General features: G+C 42.4%; 1 protein-coding gene across 1 annotated transcript in view; it reads left to right on the top strand.

The window, feature by feature from the left end:
* LOC148032360 (Transducin/WD40 repeat-like superfamily protein) overlaps positions 1-25,321 on the top strand; it is a 74,506-nt gene that overhangs the window by 5,107 nt on the left and 44,078 nt on the right. The window contains exons 2-10 of the mRNA XM_087683002.1: positions 6,783-6,866; positions 6,959-7,095; positions 7,210-7,279; positions 9,027-9,110; positions 9,248-9,340; positions 9,640-9,710; positions 10,789-10,840; positions 10,988-11,045; positions 11,615-11,715. Of these exons, the coding sequence (XP_087539128.1) occupies positions 6,783-6,866; positions 6,959-7,095; positions 7,210-7,279; positions 9,027-9,110; positions 9,248-9,340; positions 9,640-9,710; positions 10,789-10,840; positions 10,988-11,045; positions 11,615-11,715 (750 nt within the window). The remainder of the gene's footprint in view (positions 1-6,782; positions 6,867-6,958; positions 7,096-7,209; positions 7,280-9,026; positions 9,111-9,247; positions 9,341-9,639; positions 9,711-10,788; positions 10,841-10,987; positions 11,046-11,614; positions 11,716-25,321) is intronic.

The raw sequence follows: 25,321 nt of genomic DNA, 5'->3' as shown, positions 1-25,321 counted from the left end.
TCGATTCTCCCTTGCTGGATGCTACCCGTTACAGGTGTAAAGAAATACCCTAACATAGAAACATAAACAGAAACCGTACGACAAAGTATAGATTGATAAAAGAACACAGTTAGGGTTAGGTAACTTCGAGATGATGAACATAGTGAATGAATGAAGTGATATGACTATTGAATATACGATGCTTATGCAACAAACACACTATGCAGTGAGTAAATACTGTACCTCGAACTTCTGTATCTCAAGGATCAGGGCAGGGATAGTGAGCTAGAGAGTGTGTTGTACTCTGAACGGATCCCAAATCGCAGCAAGGCATCCTCTGGATGTCGAACACTAGCAAACGCAGCAGTGAGAAGTTGGATTTGATGCAGACAGCATTGAGGAGATAGAAGGACTAAAAACGTAGGCAACAGGTGAGAGAAATACTAAAACCGCAGACTGTAGGAGAGAGAAAGGCTAAAAATGCAGACTGCAAGACTGTGATGATGCGGCATGCTATACGGTAGCAGGTTTGCATAGGAACAATAATCTCCTGGCTGGAATCAGCTCCAAACTGCGTGAAGAGGGCTGGAAATCAGTCGCCAACTGATGGAGATAGCAATGGACAGCTTCGACTGAGATGTCCTCTACGAACGGGGTGTGGGCAGCAAGTTGAAACACCTGAAATCTGCAAAAACGAGATTAAGGGCTGAATGGAGGGCAGCATACGTATTTATAGAAAGTTTAGGCCCTCCCAAGTGGGTTTGTGTTTATGGAACACAGAAACTCTCTAAGATCGCGTTTCTTTTAGATAAACGGGGTTTCTTCATTAATTAAGCATGTTTTGGGATTGTTTAAGTAAAGCTAACGCATGGCCCAACAACGGTGCCATGAGAATAGAGGCCAGTCAATCCTTTCTTTGTTTATCTTTAACCCTAATGCGTCCCACCCCAAAGCAACCAGAGCATCGGACAAAGGGTGCGCATCGGCTATCCAGTGGCCTACTAAGACTACAGAGGCAATAGTTATCTTATCAGGGGAGCCCAAGTGATCACCCCAGAAAGGACAAGGCATCGGACAAAGGGTGCACATCGGCTGTCTAGTGGCCTACCAAACCCTACAAAGGCGGATGGAACGAGTTATGGATTTTTTTTTTGCTTTAAAAAAAAAAGGGCTTTTTAGATTTGATAGATTAATCATTAAGTGAGGGTTTCAAATCATTTTTCGTCCTATTGAGTATCCGTGCCCCAAACGAGAGTGATAAGGGATGGTCAGACCCAAGACCTTCACAAGACAAGCATACTATCCCTACCATTACGGGGTGTCGATGACAAAGAAAATGGCTAATGTGTATGTATAGCAAATATGTCAAGCAAGCAAGACAAGCAAAGTAAGCAAGTAAGTTTGGAAAGATTGCCTTGGGGACTGCCATGTGTAATGCTACGAATATGGTGGATCCTAGAGTCGACCACTTCAAACGACCGAAAAGGGATAAATGCGCATAAATGCATGTTTACATGAACAGAATGCCAATGCATGGGGTAATGCAAAGGGAGATGCAAGATATGATACTCATGCAATATGCTATGCAACGGTGCCACTGAGACATTGCCCTCGCAGGGGAATTGTTCACTTGTCCAAGTGCCCTTTTACAATTATGTCATCCTGACAATGTGGATGAAGTTACAAATGTTCATAATACAATACTAAAAAATAATGAATGTAATATCTAAAAAAAATTATATGCAGCATCACTGTTACTATCAAGAGTATAAGTCGCCCCCTCTCAAACTGGAAGGGAAAGCAAGAGGGAAGCACCCTCTCCCCGTCAAGTTAAAGAAGTAGAGGAGGGTGTATCCAAGCCGATCTTGGGTAGCAGGTACTTAAGAACCGGCCGGTTGACCGCTTTGGTCAAGATATCTGTAAAATTATCTGATGATGGCACAAACTTTAGGTAAATAGTGCCTAGCTCAACCTTCTCTTTGGAAAAGTGGAAGTGGACGCCCACATGCCGTGTTCGTGGTGTGATGATCGGATTGCCTGCAAGGGCAATGACACTTTGGTTGTCGTAGTAGACAACTGTGGGAAAGCCCAGTGGCTGCTCCACATAGACTTCCTCCTCCAAGAAACCGTGTAGGAAGGCACTCTTGTGAAGAAAACTGCTAGGGTTTGCACTGAGGACACATAGAGTGTAGGACCACGACAGAAACACAAAGAGACAGACACAGACACAAAGGGCAAAACTCAAACTCTAAACGCAAAACTCAAAACTCAAACACATAAATTCAAACGCAAACAGAAGAAGGGAGAGAGAGAACACAACTTTGAAGTGAATGAATATTGTAAATGAATGTAAGAGTGTACAGTGTGCTCAAGGGCAGAGCAATGTCAGAGTGTGACGTCCACCGGAGACGGATCCCAAGTCTGTGACCACCAGTCGGAGTGTAGGAGTGCTGAATAGTGAATTGCAGTAGGTTGGTCACCAAAACGCAGCAGTCTCTGGAGACTGGAAACTAGTAAACACAGCAGTGTACCGCCGATCAGAGGCTGGAAACTGTGCACAGTGTGGTGTAAATAGCAGGTTGAAACAGTGGCTGATGTGGCTATCGATGACTGGATTATCAGATCGCAGCAGATGATGATGTCACCAGCAGCCGACGTCAGCATGGATGAAGGCGCTAGCAGCAGGAGCAAACACGGATGGAGTGGCAGTAGTCTCGAGGGCTAGACAGCCACATGGGAGGAGGCTAATGGCTGAAATCTGCACATGGAGTGAGAAACCTGCACAGACGGAATAAGGCTGAATGGGCGCAACGTGTCTATTTATAGATGTGGAAGGGCGTCCCAAAAATGAGGGTTTCCACTAAAATCTCTCGAACCGCTCCCTGTCTCAGGGTTTCCATTGAACTCTCTCGAACCGCTCCCCGTTTTAGGGTTTTACTCTAAAAGAGCATTTTTTAGTGTGTTTTGGGGCTGTTTAAGAGACTAATCAGCAAGTAATGCATGTTTTAGCTCAACATCCCCTCTCAGGTCCAAAACTGAGTTGAAAGGTTATTCCAACCACTGTGATGTTTATTAACCCCAAGACGCTCCACCCCAAAGCAGCCAGGGCATCGGACAAAGGGTGCATGTTGGTTGCCCAGTGGCCTACCAAGACCACAGAGGCGATAGTTATCTTACCAAGGGAATCCAAGTAGTCACCCCAGAGAGGACAGGGCATTGGACAAAGGTTGCACGTCAGCTGCCTAGTGGCCTACCAAGCCCTACAAAGGCGGATGGAACTACATGGAACTTTTTGTTAAAAAAAAATAAATAAGTGAGGTAAATTTTATAGGATGCGGCCGATTGAATAATAGTGACCTAGAAGACGAGAGTAGGAAGAGAACACCCAACACATCACAAAATAGAATAAGTGAACCCATCCACTCAGGTGTGATGATGAGGAAAAATAGGTGATGAGGTATCCAGGTGATGAAGGAGGATGGTGGTGTGGTGACATTTGCTGCCGATGGAAACAACTTAGGATCCGCTCAAGTGATTCTTTGCACAATGAGATGCAAAGTATGCTACATGCTGAAGAATGCTCATGCAGCAGGTGCCACTTGGACAGTGTCCCTCATGGGAAAATTGTTCACTTGCCCAAGCGTCCTAGTATAAAGATGATGAAATCATGCAATGCAAAGGGTAAGGTACAACAAGGGGGGAAAAGCCGATGTCGAAGACAAAGTGCTAAAGCCTATAGAATACCAAGAAGGGTAGGAACCCCCTCTCAACTTGGATGGAGATGCCGAAGAAGGAAGAGAAGCCTAATGTCGGTCTTTGGATGGTGCGGAGAACCATAAGGAACGATTGAAGATGAAGTGGATGAAGCACCCCGCTAGAAGAGCAAGGTAGAAGTCACTGCCATGATAGCATTGAGAGAGATGCTGCACGATCCGCCTTAGGAGGGGAAACCACCATGTTGGAAGAAGAGCAAGCACTCCTAGGATGATGAAACCATGAAAGAAACGGTGTGCATCTCCATGTCTCTAGCCCAGGTAGGACCAAAGCAATCTGCAAGTTAGCCCTACACTGAAAGACAAAACCCTACAAAAGAGATGAGAATCTGCAAACACAGAGGTTAGCGGTGAGATGCTCCAAAGCATAACATAACAGAAAGAAAATCTAACTCAAAATAAATACAATGAATGTGGATGTGTGAGTAAATGCAGCGGAAGACAAAAGAATGGAAAAGCTAAGGACAATGAATCCTATGGACCCGACTCTAAGAGTGCGAAAAATGAATGCTAGACTAACCTAGGGTATCCGAAAGGACCTAGAGACATGCTAGTCTAAGAAGGTGGCTACCATCGTGTACGTCCAATAGTAGGGCTCTGCCAAGGGAACGCCTAACGAGGTGGGGAGGAAGATGAGATAGATGCATGAAGTGCAACAGGATCGGAATCTGCAAACCAATCAGCAAGTCCCTCAGGGGTAGTGAAAGAGATGGGTTGTTGAGGCTATACTCGAGCCACATGTCCAGCACCAACGGTGGGTGTTGAAGGAGCAGATGAAGCAGGAGCGGAAGGCTTAGCCCATTGGACTGTGTAGTCACAACGGTTTGCAGAGGCTTTTTAGGTGGAAGACCTTGGGCTTTGGAGCGACACTCCTCGTCCACATGGCCTGCTCTCTGGCAGTGTGTGCAAAACCGGTTTTTCTTAGGGAGTTGTTGCTAGATAGGTTGAGATTCTTTGGTTCCATCTGAGGAAGAGGAGTCACCCTTTGATTGGCTTGCCTTTGCATCTTGCGAGTTCTTGCCATTGGTGGTTTTCCCTCCCGAAGAAGAGGCAACCAACCCCCTTTGCTCTGAATAAGGCTGTGATGAGGATTTCTTGTGGACTTGATCATGCAGCCTTGCGTAATGCAAGAATTGGCACTCAAACTCGTAGAAGGTTGGCGATCAAGGTTGGGAGATGATGTGTAGAATGAAATTGAAGTATTTTTTGGGCAATTTATTCAAGAAGCATATAACTTGATCGTCATCTGACTTTGGAGAGCCAGTAGTGGCGAACTTGTCAAGTAACCGTCTATATTCAGCCAGCTTGACTTTCAGATCATCCCCTTCCTTAATCGAAAACTCTTGAAGCTCAAAGTTGAGATTAATGTGCCGAGTACGATCACGAGCTGCATAGCGGTTGAGAAGGTGATTCCAACGCTCTGACGCGAGCGGGAAGTGCTGCAACTGAGAGTGAAACTCAGGAAGCAATCCCTGCATTAGCTCAACATTGGCTGTGGCATTGTGGGCTCTCCATTGACGGCTGTAATCAGGGTGAGCTAGTCGAGGGTCCGGCATAGACTCTAGACCAATGACGAGGTCCCAAAGACCTTGAGACTCAAGCACTTGTTGCATGAATTGAGACCAAGTGGTGAAATTAGACCTGTTAAAAGGTGTCTTATCTGTGAAGGCATTCTTGGCCGTTGCAACAGTGGTAGCAGTGCTCGGAGATGGATAGTGTGAAAAAGTGTAGTGGGGGTAGGACGGGGGAGTGGAGTACACTTGGGAATGTTAGCACTTCTAGGTAGCTTTTATATGGCCAAGCTAATGTTAGCAGCATAACTTGGTGAATGAGCAACGTCGAAAAGAAAAAAAATCAATAAATCTAAATATAAATAATCAGAGGGTTTGAACATGCTGATGTATCAGAAATTAGCAGGCGTTTGAGAAGCTTTGTGGTGCATTTCAAACATAATATGAATGCACTAGTTAGTGACTGACTGCTGGAATCATATGCTCTCTCAGAACAATTATTCTTTGATGGGGTGTCCTTAGCCACCGGTGGTTTCACCAAAAAATACTAATTGATTAATTTATGCACTACTTAGTGAGCTAGCTGCCAGAAAACAGTTATGTGCTGTCTCCGAATAACTCTTTCTTTGGTAATGTGCTCAGTGGGCTCATTAATGACATGCTAGTTCAGAGGACTTATTAGCCCTTCTGTATACCTCTATTATTATAGCACTTAATCAATTGATTGCCTTATTACAAAGATTAGGATATCGAAGCTGTGCTGCATGAGAATTTAAATGGTATGAACCGATCTTTCAAGGCTGTGCTGTGCTTCTCTGTTTTCATGTCATAGGACCTCATGTGCAAACTCACTCTTGTAGGTCTTTTATCAAGTTTGGAACTTGTTGCACGTCTACATCTAGTTTTTACGTGGAAGTAAAGTACTAAGCAGGCCAGTGACTTCAACTTCCCCAATTTAAAGTAACATGTGGCCATATGTAAGAACGCTATGAAAGGATAGAAACTGAACCTTTTGCCAGACAATACAACATGAGCTACTGTGTAGTCTTCATAACTCCAGATACCCTCAACAATTTACAGCATCTTTGATTTTAATATCCTTATGATTTGATTATTCCAATATACCTCATCAATGGTATGACAAACATACCTTGTCTTCACATTGGATTAGGAACTGGGCCAGATGGATTAAAACCTGCTAGTCATTGACTTTTGTTATAGGCAATCTGACAAAGTGATCTCTCTAGCATTATAAGGAAGTTCAGTTGTACAGGATCATTTGGTGGTCTTCTCAGCTTCCTTTTTGAGTTAGGAACATTTTGGAATGATGATTTATTTCAGCTGTCCTGTACGACTATTTTCTCGCATTTAAGTGCCCATACATGTAACATTTGAATAAATTTTCCCAATGCTTTAGATATTGTTTCATATATGTTAGATTTTTGTATGGTTGTGTTGCATGTGTGAAGTAACAGAAGTATGATGGTTTGGCTGAACATTTTAACTCATTGTAAAGCAGGCTGCTATTGCTGTGTCTAATGCAACTATGACACCGCTCAATGTGGAAATCCCTCCAAACAAGCTTTTGGACCTTGTTTTTAAGGTGATTTTGCTTTCCTTATTCTCACATATTTTCTAGTAGGTTCAGAAGTGAGTCATGCCAACTTACCAAAATCTTGTTTGAATGTCTCACAGGGCTTGTCAGTCGAAAGAGAGGAAAATCCTAGGGCCACAGGTTCAACAATTTCAACCGATATGGCTACAACTGGGGGTGCAACTTCTGCATTCTATGGACCTTTGCCAACCCTCCCACAAAATTCTCTAGATTTTAGGTATATGGACAAGATGTAAAGGAATGTCTATGGTTTTACCAGGAGCAGTTGATTTTATTTTTGTACTTTTCTGTAGTCAAATGCTGTAAACATTTTCACACTGTTTGAAAGCAGCTCAACACAGACAAAAGGGCATCTCAAGAAATTTCCGAAACAGGACACCCGCCATATTTCAGAACATAAGGTGGTGATGTGTTGCTTTTCCTTTTTCTGTTGCCTATATAAGCTTGATTAGATTATGTGCGGGAGAGATAAATAAGAGAGGAGAAAGTTTTGTTCTCCTTGTGTTATGGAATCAAACATGACAAATGGATGCTTGCAATGCATTTAATTGGACTGGTTTTTCCAGTTGATGCAAAAAGTTCACTATGTATATATGCTATATGGATACATCAATGCACCATTTTTGTTACCCATTTTATTGTACCTTATCTTTTTAGTGATACATAATGTTCATTATGAAAATTTCAGATGTTTAGGGTGCTAGCAAGAGTAAGAAACTGAGATATTTGCCTCATAGCATTTGACATGCGGCTTGTGCACATGGAGTGCCTTAATCATATTTGTTGCCCAGGTCATTACACCATTAATAAGCATGGAGTTATTGGCTTCCATTCATATGAGCATATTTTACTGTTATGGACCACTCTGGGATTTGAGGGAAATAAGTTGTAATTGAAATCAATTTTGTGGATGACAATCAAGAGATGCTGAAGGTTGGGGACAGATGCATAGGGAGAACCAAAGACTGGGCTCAGTCTTTTTGCAAATCAGGATAAATCCTTCAGAGTTTTACAAGAAGGCTAATGGTAAGTCTCAAAGGAGCCCACATCTATGCAGACTCTTTAAATGATCTTAATATCGAGCCTGTAAGAAATTGTGATGGAAGCATAAAATTGTTCCATCAAGCTAGGACTTGCAAGAATTCATGGTCTGCTCAAACTTCTTTAAACTATCAGCACAGTGAAATGGTTCTCTATGGTGAGCTTTATTTTGCAAGAATTTGAACTAGTATCACTGTACTCACCACCTTGAAGGACATTGTATAATGAGCATCTTAAGTGGGAAAGGTGATCTTGATGATGTCTTAAGTGGTACTTTCCACCTCACATGAAGAGTCATGAATGTAGGGAGTATGCTACAGTGGGTTAAAACCTATTAAAACACTCACTGGGGGATTGAGTAAGTCTGTCATGTAGCTCTAAACTGGAGCCCAAGCTTTTGACATGTTGAAATCAGTTTTTCAGGGTGGTGTATCATTTGGCAATATGCCTATAGCACTGTTCCCTATCTGGAAGGTAATCCCTTGTGTTACACAAGTCTAGGAAGAAGATACTGTTATCTGAGATGTGGAGTATGATTCGGTTTTGAACATAGTAGCATTGATCCAAAGGAGTCTACATGAAATAATTTTATGAGTCTGTTGATTGGGACCTGTCTGCACTGAAAATAAAAAATAAAAAGGCTTGGGCTGACTTCCAACACATTGACACATCCCATTCTGGCTATGGTTTGTATATATTCATATTTCCATGCATTATGATATATAACTTCATGTTTAATTTGAATATGCTTCTAAGTTGTAAGAGTCTTGTCTCCAAGGTGCAATATCTTTGTTCCACCTGCAAATGCTGTTGATTAAGGGCTGCACTCTGCAGTAGACATGAATGAGCTTAGGTTGAAGATCGTGATGAAATGGTTGTGAGGTCTTTTTTCTCTTTGTTTAATAGTCCGTGACTTTGCAAATTAATCTGGTCAATATTGAGGTATCACAAAAGGTTTACATCCAACTCTATGAATGACCCCCTTTTTGGCTCTTGTTTTGATAATCTGTTATTATTTAAACTTACATTCATGTATTATAGGACAAGAATGTGCTGCAGTGCTCATGTCGAAGTGCCTGAATTTATGCACTTTTTTTTCCCCAATAGAATGCTGCAAGGTGTGCACGTTTCAGTCCAGATGGCAGGCTTTTTGCAACTGGAAGTGCGGACACCTCCATCAAGCTTTTTGAGGTGTGATTTACTGGTTGTGAAACTCAAAGATTGTTTTATGAATGACATACACACTTCAAACTGAAGGAATGAAATAACTGATCAGACTTTAGAGTCCAGCCCAGGTTATTGATGACTTGTTTTTATGGAAGGTTTAGGTTGATAAAGTGCGTCAAATGATGATGCCAGACAATGGTACAAGGGATGGTCCAATAAGACCTGTTATCAGGACATTTTATGATCATTTGCAGGTAATTACTCATTTTTTGCAATTCCAAAGTAATTGTCTTGTTTCAGTTCACTTGCTTTTCAATGTCTTTTAAGTTGGTTAGAGACAGATAAATTTTTTATCCAACTTATGACTCAAATTTCCAACTTGAAAGACCTGTATGTTCTATCCCGACCAGAGAAAGGCTGTTCATTGGTGTAGTTTTGTATAATTGTGACTGTAATTCGCTCAACAAAATCTGTTTGTATTAGCTCCTCTTGTTTGCTATCTTTGCTTAGGTGAGGTTGCAAGGGTTAATTGTGTTTGACTTCTTCAATGCAGCCAATAAATGACCTCGATTTCCATCCACAAACAGCTGTGTTGATATCAGGAGCTAAAGATAGAACTATCAAGTATGTGCTTATCTCTTTCTAACAAACTTCTCAACTTAAATTTCAGCTTGTGACAGCTTCATGCCATTCTGATGATGTGGGTGGGTTTAAACATATGTGGCACATTACTGGTTCTCTGTTTTGTGAGTTGAAAAAGAATACGATTACTTTTAGCTTCTTGAAGGAAGTGTCTGGAAATGTTTGAAGTGTGCATTGTCCTTGATTGAAGCTGCACGTAAGTGTTCAGAGTAACTTTTTCAGATGAACAAGACTTATTTTGAGGGGCGAGAGGGTGGGGCTATAGGCTTCTTCATTTTTACAAAAGTGGGACTAGTAAATTTGTGTCAATTCTTTATATAACCTGCTGGTCCCTCAAGATGGATGTATGGAAATGGATGAAAGAACGAGATGGAAATGCATAGCTTTATGGCTTTCTGCTGTCTTCATTTTGGCCTTGCCAAATGGTCTAGGCTCAATGTGCTCTTATGGTTTCCATCCTTGGAAGCATTACTTTCTTCTTTCACTGCATGGTTTATTCTTCACCTATACTCTCTTTAAAAGGAAATTCGAGGACAGAGAGAGGTTTGTCACTCTTACTTTCTTGCAACACTGGAAGGTCATTCCTGCACCCATGAGGCGATTATGGACATCAACACCATATGCTCTGCTACCTTGAAATGAGTGATATTCGCCAGTCTTTAGAAAGATGGAGACTGTCTACACTTTTAGACTTGGTGCCATGGTACTTTCTTAGGCACATCTTGTAAGATATTTGCAAGAAGCCATTGCACAGTTGAGCAAGTTTTTGATAGTGACTTGCCACTAGAACACTAGCTCCCCTTTTTTAGGCTAGTGGAGCTTTTGAATAAGTTGCCATTAGTCTTCAAATAACAAGTTCTACCTTCCTAATAGTTGGAGTTTAGTCTTAATAGACTTTGAGGACCAAGAGTTTGTCCATGTGAAGGTGGACTATGCTACTCTCTCCTCGTGTATGTAAACCACCTGCCATAGTATTGGACATCACATTTGCAAACTTTTCTATAGATGCTATACCTTTGACATGTAAGTAACATTTACTGATTACCTCAACTATCTGCAGGTTTTTTGATTTTGCTAAAACAGCAGCAAAGCGAGCTTTCCGTGTCATACAGGTAATGGAACCATAATCTATGCTCTCCCCGGTAATATCATGTTTTCTGTCAAATATGTGGTTCTGCAGCATTTACCTTCTGTCTGAAAACATGTAAGGTGGGGGTTTCACCTTTTGAGCGACTTGATCCGTGAATTATGTGTGGCAGGATACACATAATGTGCGTTCTGTGGCCTTTCATCCTTGTGGAGACTTTCTTCTTGCTGGTATGTTTGATTGGCCATGGTTGTGTTAGCTCTTAGCATGCTAGATTTACTTTGCATGTGATGATAATTGCAGATTAGGAACCTATCAGAACTATCAATAAGGATGCCAAAAAACTGAATGCACCCACTTAGCATCTGTATATTCAATCTTTGTGCTTTTACAACAGGTTGACCACCATTGCAGGAATCAAGATTTGTCAAACAAAGTTACTAAGTGTCCATTTTGTTGATATTCCAATTTCTTGCCATGTTTAATTGTTGTGTATCAAGTCAGTTATAGATAGTGTAGGAGGACAAGGATGTGGAGAGACAAAATTTCATCTCTCTTTTGCTCAGCTGGATGTGTTTCCCTAAATAGCAGCATGGTAGGATGAGTCAGGGTAGCCTTGAAGTCATCCCATCTATGTCATCTTGTTTTTGTGCTTATGAATGGAAATGCTAATGTGAACAAATATTTTCAGGTATACAGGCTTCTTTTACAGTCAAGTCTTTAAATTGTATGTGGATTGAGACCTTTTAAAGTTCTTCATGTAGAGCTTGTCTGGTCTAACACTCTGGTTTATATACAGGCACTGATCACCCCATAGCCCACTTGTATGATGTTAATACATTTCAATGCTACTTATCCTCTTCAGTCCAAGACATGAATGCAGACGCTGCCATCAATCAGGTTGGTTGTGTTTGACTGTTTCCTTTCTCCCCCATCTGTCAAATGTCATGAGAAAACTGATTAGAAAGAAGCATAGGACAGAGCTCTTTTTCTCGTTTTGTTCCAACTATTGCACTCTGGCAGGTTTTGTGTTTCCTTTTTCTGGTTTCTTGGCTCATAGAGGTGCATGCATTGTATCGTTCAAGTTGTTATTCTCTGCTAAAAATAATGCACGTTTGATAAAATTCTTAGTATGAGCCACCAACTTGTGCAAGTAGGTACTGTAAGGGAGATAGCTGACAGAACTCAAGTCTATGCTCTTGTACCATCATTAAACTCAGAGGGTGTACAGCAGAAGAGAGAGGAACAAACTTTATTCACAGTCACTTTCTCACACCTCACTGAAGGCTAAAGCAAAAATTGGGGGCAAGAAACATGCTTTAGAATGCTGAGATCAAATTGTAAATGTTTAGATTGCCTTATTCCCAAATTTTTATAGTGTGTATTGGTTGGAGATTTCTGAAGTGGATTTGTTTGACTTTTTTGAAGCTGTCTGTTGCTTCATTGATAGCTTGTGCCAATTGCGTTTCTAGCATAGAAAGTTGAATCAAGAAATGCACAATTTAAAGTGAGTATGAGAATGGATACACACACACACACACACACTGTAAAGATGCTACATGGTGGGCCACTGGACCAAAAAGTAGGGTACCCGCAAAAAGTGGTTAAAGCATATGGAAGAGGCAAATGGTATTGACATAACTCAGACACCACTCTCAGCCATGTTTTGGGCACAAATTGGAGACGACAGCCCAGAAAAAGTGCTAAAAGGGGCAAATGCTAAAACCAAATGTACAAGGCAGGGGAAAAACAAGGATTCCCTTGTAAACAGATTCAATGAAGAATGGGCCAAAATAGGTGTGGTAGAAGTTGCTCCAAAATTGGATTGTAAGAAGTAGAGAGGGTAGGTGCCCACTTCTTGAAGAGAAGAGGCTGCCTTATCTTCTCTTCAATATGGTTGGTGGTAACTGATGAAGGCTAGATGAAACAAATCTCCAGGCTCTGATGATGCAGTTGCAAATCTGACCGCACAACTCCTCCCTAAATCTTTGGTCTTGATCTCCTGGAAAATCCAGTGGATACCATGCTTCCACAGTTTGTCTTGGCTAGGCTCCTGTCTCCTCCTGACCAAATAAAATTCTTGATGAGATGCTTCACCTGGCCAGTGCATGACTTGGAGAATGCCCAATAGAAAGTGATGTACTACATGGTTGAAGGAGCATGATTGACAACCACACACTTCTTGCAAGAGAAAGCCTTGCAGTTCTGAGTATGAGAAAGGAAATTCAGCTTTTCTTCATCATTGATGAGTAATGTATCTTTTGTTACAATCCCAAAGTGGAAAAGAGAAGCTGATATGCTTTAAAAAAGGGCTTGAAATTGAACTCACAGGTCTCCTGCTCTGTAAAGCAACAATGAGTAAGAAAGTGAGGCTAAACAATAGATTAAGCGTTAGTTGATTACTTGATTATTGACCAATTTATTTGGCTCTAGTACAGCCCCAAAAAGGAAATCAAATTTATATCTTTTCAGTTTTTGTAGGACACAAGTACCACAAAAGTCTACAAAAGGGGCCAGAGGGACAGACGCACCTCATCTGTCTTTTTTTGCTCCTAATGATATGCATGTGGCAGCTACAGGTCACCTTGGAGAACAAGGCCCATGCTAATATGTATACTTAAAGAGCGGATCTAGATGTAGAAGAAATCATTCATGTATATCGAAAAGCTTAAATTTTACTTCAAATGAGTTTCTTGCAGTGTTTCCTAGTCCTTATTCAGGTTTAGTTGCACTTCCTCATGTAGCGCAATGTTCAGTTTCCTTCCCAAATATAGGTATTAGGTTTAGATTCTTTTTGTAGTTTTAGGTCCTAGGTCATCTTCACCGTACCTCTATCCTCATGTGAGAAACACTCTACACTATGGTGCTCCATTGTGACGGATCCCACTCATGCACATTGCACTTTACTCCTAGGTGAGTGTCACTATTTGTACTTGATAGTGCCCCTCTGTTGGGAATCCCAGCATAGTTACAAGTTATGGTTGGGATGGACCCTTAGGATGCTGTTCTAGTGATGTTGGCATAGTGAGATGCATGACAGTTTGGAGATGTCACATTAGGTGTCACTCACAAGGTGATGGATGGGATTGTCAGAGTGTAGCGAATGTGGAAGCATATGATCAGACTGAAAGAAAATGAACACGAGAGAAGAGGGAGAGAGAAAAAATACAGTAGAACGCAGAAATCTGCAATAGATGAATGTTGAAATGAAGAAGGCAGGTGTGTACACAGGCTGTCGAATGTATCTTTGCGAGCTGATCTCTCTCACAACCTGAAAACCAAGTGAATGATGACCAGAGCAGGCCAGGCAATAGGTAGACCGAAAAATACACATAAAATAATAATTCTGAATAAATATGGCTGCCGCGTGGCATCTTGTGTGGCCTATTTGACCTGGTCGATTGCCTAGATATGCTCGAAAATGACCTGAAGACTACATAAAATAGTGTGCCATCTCGATCACACTGTGATTTTTCTGCTCAAATATGCCATTCTCTTGAGGTATGTTCATGTTGGCAAACTCTTGGTGAATGCCACGATTGGCACAAAACCTAGCTAGCTCATTGGAGACAAACTCCCCTCTGTTGGAGTGCAAAGACTTAAGTTTCCTGCTAGACCTGTTCTCCTCGAAGATCAACCAATCCCTAAAGTGTGAGAATGGTTCTAACTTCAACTTCAAGAAATATGCCCAAGTCATTGTGCTAAAATCATCAACAATCAGCATAAAGTGTAAACTTTCCTCGAGGGACTTTGTTTACATTGGTCCACATAAGTCCGTTGAAACAAGTTGCAAGGGCTGCTTGCCCTGTATGAAGCCTTGCTAGGCATTGCATCTCTATGTTGCTTGCCATGAATGCAAGATACACATGGTGGGTGGCTCACCCCAATCTCAGGCAATCCACGTAGAAGCTCACCATGAGTGGCCTTTCAAAGGTACTCATAGTTGAGGAGGCCAAACCGAGTATGCCATAGCTTAGTTTGAGTGAGAAGAGAGAAAAAGAGAAGTAAAGATTGATGAAGTCCGCATCTTGTAGACTCCATTCTCGACATGACTTGCACAAAGAACGTGCTGAGAATCTCCATCAAACTCAACCATGAGATCAAGAGCTCAAATCTTACTCATTGAAAGAAGATGATAGGGAGCGTTCTGACCTTTGAGTTGTTCCTCTTGGTCCATGACTCCATCAGAACCTACTCTTTCCACTTAAAATAGGAAGGAGTGGATGCGGGCATTCAATTTGTCCCAATGTGTATGTACCTTCATCAACTCAACTTTCTCACTATGTAATATCCCGATTCGCTAATAAAAGCACGCGCGTGAACCTGTCTCAAATGAATATGAAAAATGGGATAAATGATATTTTTTTATTCCCCCCCCCCCCTTATCCCTCCAGCCGACTGACGAGCTGGAGGGGGAGGGAAATAGAAGGAGCATCTAAGCTCCTTGGTGGAGCCTTATGGAGGGAGGGGGGACATGCGTGATGACACGCAGGGAGGGAAGATCCCCCTCCCCTCCACTATTTAAACGAGGGGGCTGCCGTGAGTTTGAGAGGGGAGCCGTGAGAAAGAGCCGTGAATCTGACGCTGTGGCGTCATCATTGCCGTGAGTTGGAGGGGAGAGGTCGAGCTGGTAGCCGCCGGGAGATCAGTAGGGTCGCTGCCAGTCGTCTCGGCGCGCTGCCTGTAGCCGCAAGCCACGCTGCCTGGCAGCCGTCTCACATCTGGGGGAATTATTTCTCCCCCTTCCCCCCCACGTGCCTTCGTAAGCTTCCAGAAGGCCCTTGGAAGATTCCAAGGGGCCCTCTTAAGTCCCCTTTTTCCACACCCTTGTTCCCCCCCTCCCGGGTTTAATCCCCCCCCTAAGCCCCTTGTTTCTCCCCCCCGCCCCCCCCCCCCCCCCCCCCCCGGTTTTAATTCCCCCCCTAAGCCCTTGTTTCTTTTCCCCCCTCTTAGCTCTTTAGGCTATTCAAGTCACACCCATAGGCTACTTTGTCCTTAGGCTACCTTGAACACTTTCATTCTCTTTCATTGATTCCTTCATTCACTTTTTAGATCTTTTTGTGCATGTGCTCTCTTAGTTGAGCTTTGTGTTCTTAGTTTTATCAAACAAGCCGGTGTCCACACACACCCATGTCCTAAAAATCCAATTCATCATCATGGCCTTGTATGATATCCCGTAGGGGAAAAGTAGCCGTGAGAGAAAAGATAGGGAGGGAAGGTAGAGGGAGTGAAAAGGAGGAGTGAAGGAGGAAGAGTGGGAAAAAGATAAAAGAAAGGGAAGGAAGGAGAATAAGTGCTTTCTACGAATAAGTGCTTTCTATTCCTTCTACCCCAAGTCAAAATCCTACAAGGGTTCCGTGGTTGCAAAACCACACTCCCCCATAAACTTTTTTTGGATCCAAAGAGACGGTGGAATTCCAGACGGAGGAGAAAAAGGCTATCTTACATTCGAACTACGATGCCGCCGAAGAAAGTCCAAGGTGTAGTTGCGGAAGGGTCATCTCCCGGTATCCATGTGGATATCTCACCCCAAAACCAGGTTTTTTCTTCTTGGCTTTAATTCAGTTTTAAGTCGATCATGCAAAGGAAAATTGTTAAGGATAGGATATATATTTGTTCGAGTTATTTGTAACGAAGGAGTTTAGCTTATGAATGACAAAGTATAGAACTTAGCTTTCTTCAAATTGCATCAAGCATTATAAATTACGAGCAAGATTATCCATTTACTATAGTAGTATATTTTAGTTAAATCCTAAGGTGTAGAAATTATATCTTGCACCATTAGTCTTATTCCTTTCGCAATGAATCATGGTAAATGGCTAAATTCATGAAAGGTTTCTTTCGATGCTCAAATTACTAGGGAGTTATCTTTGCTAGTTGCACATCTTAGCAAGGCAATTGTTGTTATTTGGCATGAGTTCATCTTTAAGGAAAAACGGAAGTTAAATTAAACTGTATTGATTGGGAAAGTAAATTGTCACAAGGATAGCAAAACCGTGACAAGACGATTAATATTACCTTCCAAAAGATAACTGAACCAATCTAAACATAGAAACATTCATATCCTAAACACTTGACTACTTTCCTTACTGTAGGGACAATAAATTCGTAAAGATAAGAAACTAGGGTTTGTCCCTAAGGTTCTTAAAAGAAGAAACCCTAGGCCTGACATACGTCAGCTTAAAGAATCTAAACAGATTATTCCATCGCAGGACTTGCATAACATGTATGAAATCATTTAGTCTTGTGATTGATTCACAAGGAGAAAGGGGAAAAACCTTCATCAAGGACGGCAGATCCTTACGCAAGTTATCTTACAAAAAGACGTATTTTTGGATATCCTTCTAAATAAGGGAAGTTGTAAACTGGAAACTAGCATATCCGAGGCACTTTAGGGTTAACCAAGTTGGGTATGCCCTACACCGGAATGTAAAAGGATCTTGCCAATTTATAAGACACCTTGGGAATGAGTGCTGATACACTCAAAAGGAAAGAACACTTCCTTAGCAGTTTGCCATACAACTGGGGTTGATTAATGGAAATGTGTGTGCTTGCTAGAGATTTTAGGGCTCTGTTTGAATTATGATTTACAAATTAAATGAGTACCTATACTTCAGGTTAAAAGGCCTGAAGGGAGAGGCAGCTTCAGTTACCCTCGACTGCCTGCCTGACCCTAACCAAGGGGGTTGTTGACCGCGCCGGGAACGTGGACCGAACCCGCCGTGAGAGGTCTCTCCGTTGAGCTCTACTTGGAGTAGGAGGACGCTTGGATGCCAGGGGGGGCTCTGGCCGTAAATCCCTCGCCTTTCGGGTCCTGCACAAGAGGCTAACGTGACTCGGGATTGGATCTCGAGGCCCGCATACTAGTTGACGGGCGGAAGCTTGGAATAGTGATCCCTGAGGATTACTGGATAGCCTTCGGGCGGATTATGGACAAGCCTACGGGCGGAACTCCTTGTATTTCAAAGATAAAATGATGAAATGTTAAAAGAACTTGCTTGATATTGTTTTTCTATGTCACGTGATAAGATTACGTGAAGGAACTAGTGCTTAACAGGGTTAATTAAAGAAGTTGATTGTTATATGTCAAATTAATGTGCTAGATAATTACATAACTAAAACAAACCGAGGAAAGTGCGGAGGATGGGCCATGGGTCCGTCCTACAGTTGGGTGGTCCTGGTTAGCCGGGAACTTTTCTCAAAAATCTCGAAGAACAGCGGAATGATCATCATCATCAAAACGAATAACGAGAACGATGACCTAAAGTTACGTCTTACACGATTTACGTTGTTTTAGGGGAACGGAATGGGACTATGCCTTATGGCATAGAGGTTGAGCTTTGCATCCCTCTCGTTTCCCATTCTCCTTGAACCAAGTGCAGAGTGAATCCGCTTCGGACCTGGCGTTTCTGCGTAAAGTAGTTCGCTCGGGTCTGACGCTAGTTGTTGTTAGCTAATGACCCATCAGGAAAACCCTAATTCCGGTCGATCCTAAGTGGGAATGGCCAGGATACTTCCGCTACGTGGCAGACGCGGAAAGACCTAGATCGCAAAACCCGTAACATTCTACGGGAGTGCCGGGCGGAGCTTTCTAGACATCCTTTCCGATGGACTGCTAAGACGTGTCTTGGATGATACTAGGGGACACGTTACACACTAGCAGAAAGCTTGGAGGCATCAAGGGTTGTAGGATAGTCTATGGCCTCGGTCACGAGCTCTGCCAAACCATAGGACTCTAGGATGGCAAGCATCATTACCCGCTAGATGTGGTAATTCTCCCCATCGAGCTTTTGATTTAAAGGAAGAGTTGGTAAACCGGGGACCTTATGGTCCATGATAGTTTGAAACTCGACGTTGATCTCAGAAGACATTGTTACCCGAATAACATGCACAAAAACAAGGGCAGCCCTCTTTGACTCTAGAAACAAAGCCTACTAGGGCTTCCTCTACTTGTTCAAAACTTGTTTCAATCGGCCGGAGGTGATGAAAACTCAAAATCTGCTCCAAAAGGCTGAAAATGCAACCTCTCCTTCAACAACAACAAAAACCTGCAAAAAACAACTTCTTTGCTCCTTTTCCCCTCTTCACCTATTCGCGTTAGCCTTGTGTTGATGCCCAGCCCCCCTGCTCACCTTGAATGCTAAAAACCCAAATTTTTGTTGTGCTGAAATATCCCTTTTAGATCTGCCATGATCAATCAGTTGTTCAATGTTGCTATGATACCACGTTAGCGTGTAGCGAATGCAGAAGTGTATGACCATATGAACATGAGATAAGAGGGAGAGAGAAAAGAGATAGTATAACACAGAAATTTGTAGTAGATGAATCCCGAAATGAAGAAAAGGCAGATGTGTATATGGGCTGTCGAATATATCTTCGTGAACCGATCTCTTGCACCACTTGAAAACCGAGTGAATGATGATTGGAGTAGGCCAAGCAATAAATAGGCCAAAAAATACACAAAATAATTAGGTAATGGCCTCAAATGCTGCCCAAAAAGCAATTGCTGAATAAAATAATGCAAAAATGCTGTGTAATAAATATGGCTGCCACGTGGTAGTCTTGCGCAGCCTGTCTAGCCTGCCCAACTGCTCGGATATGTTAGAAATGACTTGAAGACTGCATGGAACTGTCCAACTTAAGAAATAGGAAATGTGTAATTGTACCTGATAATACTAATTGTACAACAGTAAACTGCCAATGTGTGTCCAAGGGATGAATAAATGTCTAATAGGGACAACATATGTGATGACAGGGGTTGTGACAGGAGGTCTAGGACAGAAGGAGATTGATCGACATGGCCCAACTTTTACCCTTTTTGTGTTGCCTTATGTACTTCTTGTGGGCTTTCTTTTCACTCTTGCTTGCCCGTCATCATCTTGTCTTCTCATCATTATTTGCTCTAGCCTAGGCCTTGTGAAGATATGCTAGGGTTTTCAAAAGAAAACACTCAATGTACGAGCAAGATTGAAACACAGAGAACTCAAACACAAACACAAAAGCACAAAATGCAAAACACAAAAACGCAAACAAAGAAGAAAGAGAACTTTGAAGTGAATGAATGAAAGCTATAAATGAAAGATAGTATACAAGATGCTCAAGGGAAGAGTTATCCAACAGTAGATGGCTCTCGTGGGAGTGGACTAAGGGAGGTGTTCATGTGTGTTATGTAGAGATGGATCCCAAGTGCTCTAACCATGAGTTGGAGCAAAGGTGTTGAAAATGCAAAAACGACCTGTTATAGATGATGATGGCATTGGCAAGGTAGGGAAAAATGCAGTCTATAGGAGTTGCTAGGTTGAAGGGCAATAGTTGGAGATGACTACAGCAACAGGCTGAATGAGGTGCCTTTTTATGGAGGTTGGGAATGGCGTAACCTACAAAACAAGGGACAAAGTGAGTGGTTAGGCAACCTCTTATTTATAGATGTGGATCCTCCTAAAGTTTGGGTATTTGCTTATGGGACCCAAAAGCTTTGATAATCTTTGAGTTTTGGGGCTGTTTTAATGAGCTAATAAAGATTTAATGTGTAATGCATATTTTTTAACTTAGCATCCCCTCTTATGCCCAAAACGGGAACCAAAAAGGGATTGCAAAGCATAGCTTAGCCCATAACACTCCAAGGCATCCCACCCCAAAGTAGCTAGGGTTATTGAGCCAAGGGTGCACTTCGGGTGCCCAAGGACCTACAAAGATTATAGAGGCAAGGGTTATGTTACCTTGGGAGCCCAAAGGTCACCCTAGAGAGGCCAAGCCATTGAACAAAGGGTGCTCATCAGCCACCCAATGGCCTACTAGAGCTTGCAAAGGCGATGAAACCACTTTGAACTTTTTTCTTCTCTTTTTTCTCTTTTCTGTTTGTTTATTTGTTTGTTTGTTTGTTTTTTCAATTTTTGAGTAACTGTGCCCAAGGAGGAAACTAAGGGATAGTTAGATTCAACATCACAAAGCAAGAGGCTATCCCAACCATTTGTCTAGGGTGTTGGTGATGAAGGAAAAAAGCGGTGAATAAATATGGAGGAATGGTGATAAAAGAACTGTTGGTGGAGACAACTCAAGATCCACTCAAGGGTGCTTTGCATGATGAGATGCATATATATATGCTTCATGAAGTGAATGTGCATGCAACAAGGTGTCACTTGGGCAGTATCCCTCATGGGGGAAATTGTTCACTTGCCTAGTGTCCTTTTACAAAGATGGTAATGGTCATGCAATGCAAAGGGTTGAAGGAAGTAGAGAAACACCATGATGAAGGATAAAGTTGATGATGAAGGTAGAGTTGACACCCCTTAGCCGAAATAGCCAAAGGAGAATTAGCTGTTTGATACATGAAACATGCCCATACTTGATCTCAGAAGAGAGCTCATGTGCTAACCAAGTGGCATAGGCAAGTGTGAATCTCTACCTTGGGAGATTGCTCTAATGCTAGTCGAGAATCTCCAAGATAATAGTCCACCATGCAAATGGATCGAATGGATGAAGAAGGAAGACTTGACACTCCCCAACTCAAAGAGTCAATCGCTAAGGTAGTTGAGATGCACGTGTACTAGATCTTGTGAGATGGCTCCAATGTTAACCAAGTGTTGTAGATATGCTTGAAAGTTGACCTTGGGAGTGGCTCCTATGCTAGTCAAGAATGACCAAGGTAGTAGTCCACTTGACATGAAAAATAAACAAACTACTAGTGGAGAAAATGATGTTTAAATGATAAAAACACCTTAGCTCGAATGAAAGAAAAGACGGATGCCAATGGAAGAGAAAAAGTATGTCTAATCTTGAGAGAGAAGATACTATCTTCGTCTCTATGTTGATGTGAAGATATGCTAAGGTTTGCGTAGAGAAAGCATAGAATGTATGAACATGACTAAAATACAATGACTTGGACAATAACACACTAAACGCAAACCCTAAATGCAAAACGCAAATTGCAAAACTCAAAACACAAAAACATAAACATAAATAAAGAAGAAAGAGAACGCTCAAGTGAATGAATCAATTCTGTAAATGAATGAGAGAAGTACAGAATGCTCAAGGGGAAAGCTGTCCACTAGCCGATGGCTCTTGTGGGAGCAGGTTGAGGGAGGTGTCGACGTGGGTTGTCTATTGGAGATGGATTGTGAGTGTAGAGCAAAGGCTGATGACGAAAAGTGTTGAGAACACAAAAAACGACATGCTATAGATGCAAACACAAATCAAGCTGATGCTGGAAATGGAAGGGCAATAGTTTGCAAACCAAAACACAATAGTTCCCAAGCGTATGGACAAGATTTAAAGACAATGAACATGAGAGAAAGGGGGAGAGAAAAGAGACAGAAGAACGCATAAATTTGTAGTCAATGAATGCTGAAATGAAGAGGGCAGATGTACAAGGACTGTCAGTGTATCTCCTCGAGCCAGATCTCTCTCAATAGAACTTGAAATTGGAAGTGAGGAGGGCAAGCTGAAGTGGTGATATAAATAGCACAGAAGAATGCATAAAATATGGCAGATCAGCCAGTCAAATCTGGCCGAGTGCTGCTTGATTCGATCGACCTGCCAAATCTGGCCCAAATTGCACAAAACTGGCCACCATGAATGTTGCAAAGAATGTGATTCACCCATGTGGCACTAAACTACCCGCTGAACAGGCCTAGACACTAGTGATTGCTAAAAAGAATGCCCAAATAAGTGACATGAAATTTGTAAGTCCCTTCTAGGGAACTAACTGCACCAACTATATCTTGAGAAATGCTAGTCCAGGGGATGACTAATCCCCTTATAGTAAACACACTATGCATGGTGAATATTGAACCTCAAATGCCCGTGTTTGTAGTGTGATGAGATGCTCTAAACACAAAAACACAATACACACAAATTGATAACACAGAACACAATTAGGGTTGGGGCAACGTAGAGACAATGAACACAGATAATAATGAAATGAATGATTGCTGAATATACAGTGCCTGTAGCAGACACATTGTGTAGAGAGTGAATACTGTACCACAAGGTCCTAGGATTAGGGTAGGGGTAATGAGTTGGAGAGTATGTAGTACTCCAAATGGATCCTAAAACGCAGCAAGGCAGCCTCTGGATGTCAAACACCAAGAAATGCAGCTAAGGAAGGCTAGATCAGTAGTAGTAGTTAGTAGGCTGAAATCAGCTTGGAATAGAGTGTGGCAGGCTAGAAACAAGCGCGAAACTGTTGTAGACAGCAATGACCAGTTTAGACCACAATGTCCTTTGTGTCTGGGATGTGGGAAGTAGTTTGAAAGACTTGAAATCTGCAAAAACGAGATTACGAGAGAGTGGTGGGCTGCATGCCTATTTATAGAAAGTTTGGGTTACCCAAATTAGGGTTTTGTATGTGGGGCACAATAACTCTCTAGGATCACGTTTCTTTTTAAAATAAAAGATTTGCTTCATTAATTAAGCATGTTTTGGGGCTCTTTAAGTCAAGCTGATGCGTTTTGAGCTCAACACCCCCTCTCAGGTCCAAAACAAAGCCATGAGAAATAAGCCCCGAACATATATTCTTTTACCCCAAGGTGTCTCATCCCAAAGCAGCTAGGGCATCGGGGAAAGGGTGCATGTCGACTGCCTAGTGATCTACCAATACTATAGAGCATAGTAACAGGGGATGGAGGGGATGGCAGAGTGGAATGGGGGGACGTAGTCCCAGGGACGGGACCGGGCGGGGATGTTCCGGAACAGACAGACGTCCCGTCTCCGAGTGGGGACACCGGTGAGCCAAGCGGGGACGCATTCCCGGAACGCGTGCGTGTCAGGGATGCCAACCAGGGATGGCCCAGGGAGCCGTTGGGCCATTTTTGGAAAAAAAAAATGACTGTTTGGTTGCCAACGGCCATTTCCACCATGCTCTTGCCAATGTTGAGTGACGAGTGGTCACAAGCCTTGGCTCTTGACTCTTGAGTGACGAGTGGTCACGAGTCTTTTGGATTTCCTAATATGATGCTCTATTTTCTTCTATTTGGTGCAAATGTGTCCTTCAAATGTTCCTCTCTTAGAGTAGATTAAGCGTGATTTTAAAATACAAAAAAAAAACAACTTTTTAATTGCCGTTTTTCCCCCCGTCCCCGGGACGGTCCTTTACCCAGGTCCTTTACCCAACCCCATTCCCGTTCCCTGTTCCCTGTCCCTGTCCCCATTCCCGTTCCTCGTCCCATGTTACTATGCAATTTAGGTGATGGTTATTTTACCAGGGAGCCCAAGTGATCACCCTAGAGAGGCTAGGGCATCTGACCAAGGATGTGCGTTGACTGCCTAGGGGCCTACCAAGTCCTGCAAAGGTGGATGACCCTTTTTTTTTGAAAGGGCAATTGGTTTGATTTTTCCAAAAGATTTAGCAGCAAGTGAGGGTTTGAAATCAGTTTTCGTCCTGTTGAGTCACTATGCCTCAAAATATGGGAAAATAGGGATGGATGGCCCTACTACCTTCATACAACAAGCAAAGCATGTCAGAGTGCAGTGGTGCGGAAGTGTGGGACCAAGACTGAGAGAGTAGGGTGAACATAGAGAGAAGAGAGAGTGAGAAAGAGACAGAAGAACAATAAGATCTGTTGTATAAAGTATGCTGAATACAAAGTAATGTAGATATGTACACGGGTGCAGTTCGTATGCCTACGTATCTCGACCTCGACAATGTCTCCTTGCTAGACACCTCGAAGTCTGCTGCAATCTGCCCAATCTCTGCCGTGAAAATCTGCAACTGCAAGAATGAGAGTATGTGCTGGTATCAGGCTATTTATGGCCTACTGAAAATGCCAAGAAAAATCAGGTCGGCTGACTGTGCTGCAAATCTGGCTGACTGTACAGCAGACTGATAGATGAACAACCTAATTGAGAAAAATGCCTATCCAGGGGATGACAATCCCTAACAAAGGAATCCTACACACTACTATGATAAGTGCCTAGGGATACTGAAGTGTGTGTGTGCTAGTCATATGGAGAATATGCAAGGAGGCAAAAAGGATGATGGTGAGCCTAGCAAGACAAGCAAAGCAAGCAAGCAAGCATGGGGAAAATAGTGCCTTCGTAGATTGCCATGTGCAATGCTACAAATATGGTAGATCTAGAGTCGACCACTCATAAAAGACCGAAAAGGGATAAATGCGTATAGATACATGTTTACAAGAACAGAATGCTTTAAATGTCTGAAATGTCTAAAACTAAATGGTAAACATCGTCATTGTCACTAATCAAGAGAAGAAACCACCCCCTCTCAAACTAGAGGGAGAAGCAAGAGGGAAGCACCCTTTCCTCGTCAATCTAAAGAAGTAGAGGGTGGAACCAAGCCAATCCAAAGTAAGATGTACTTGTTAGAGCTTGACATTCCCTCGACAGGCAAGTGCAGCAGACAATCTATATAGCAGATGCAGCAAGTAGTCCACATGGCAGGAGCGTAGGAGCATCATCAACAGGACCCGTGTTAGAGGGGCAAGTCGGACAACTGATCTGACAATTTTTCTATCCAATTAGCTGCATTTAATACACCTGATGTGTATTT

The sequence above is a fragment of the Lygodium microphyllum genome, chromosome 8 (genome assembly GCF_053477565.2).
Source record: "Lygodium microphyllum isolate KBCC chromosome 8, Lygodium_microphyllum_v1.1.10, whole genome shotgun sequence".
NCBI lineage: Eukaryota > Viridiplantae > Streptophyta > Polypodiopsida > Schizaeales > Lygodiaceae > Lygodium > Lygodium microphyllum.
The sequence above is the reverse complement of the archived record's forward strand: the minus strand, read 5'-3'. Positions and strand labels throughout refer to the sequence as shown.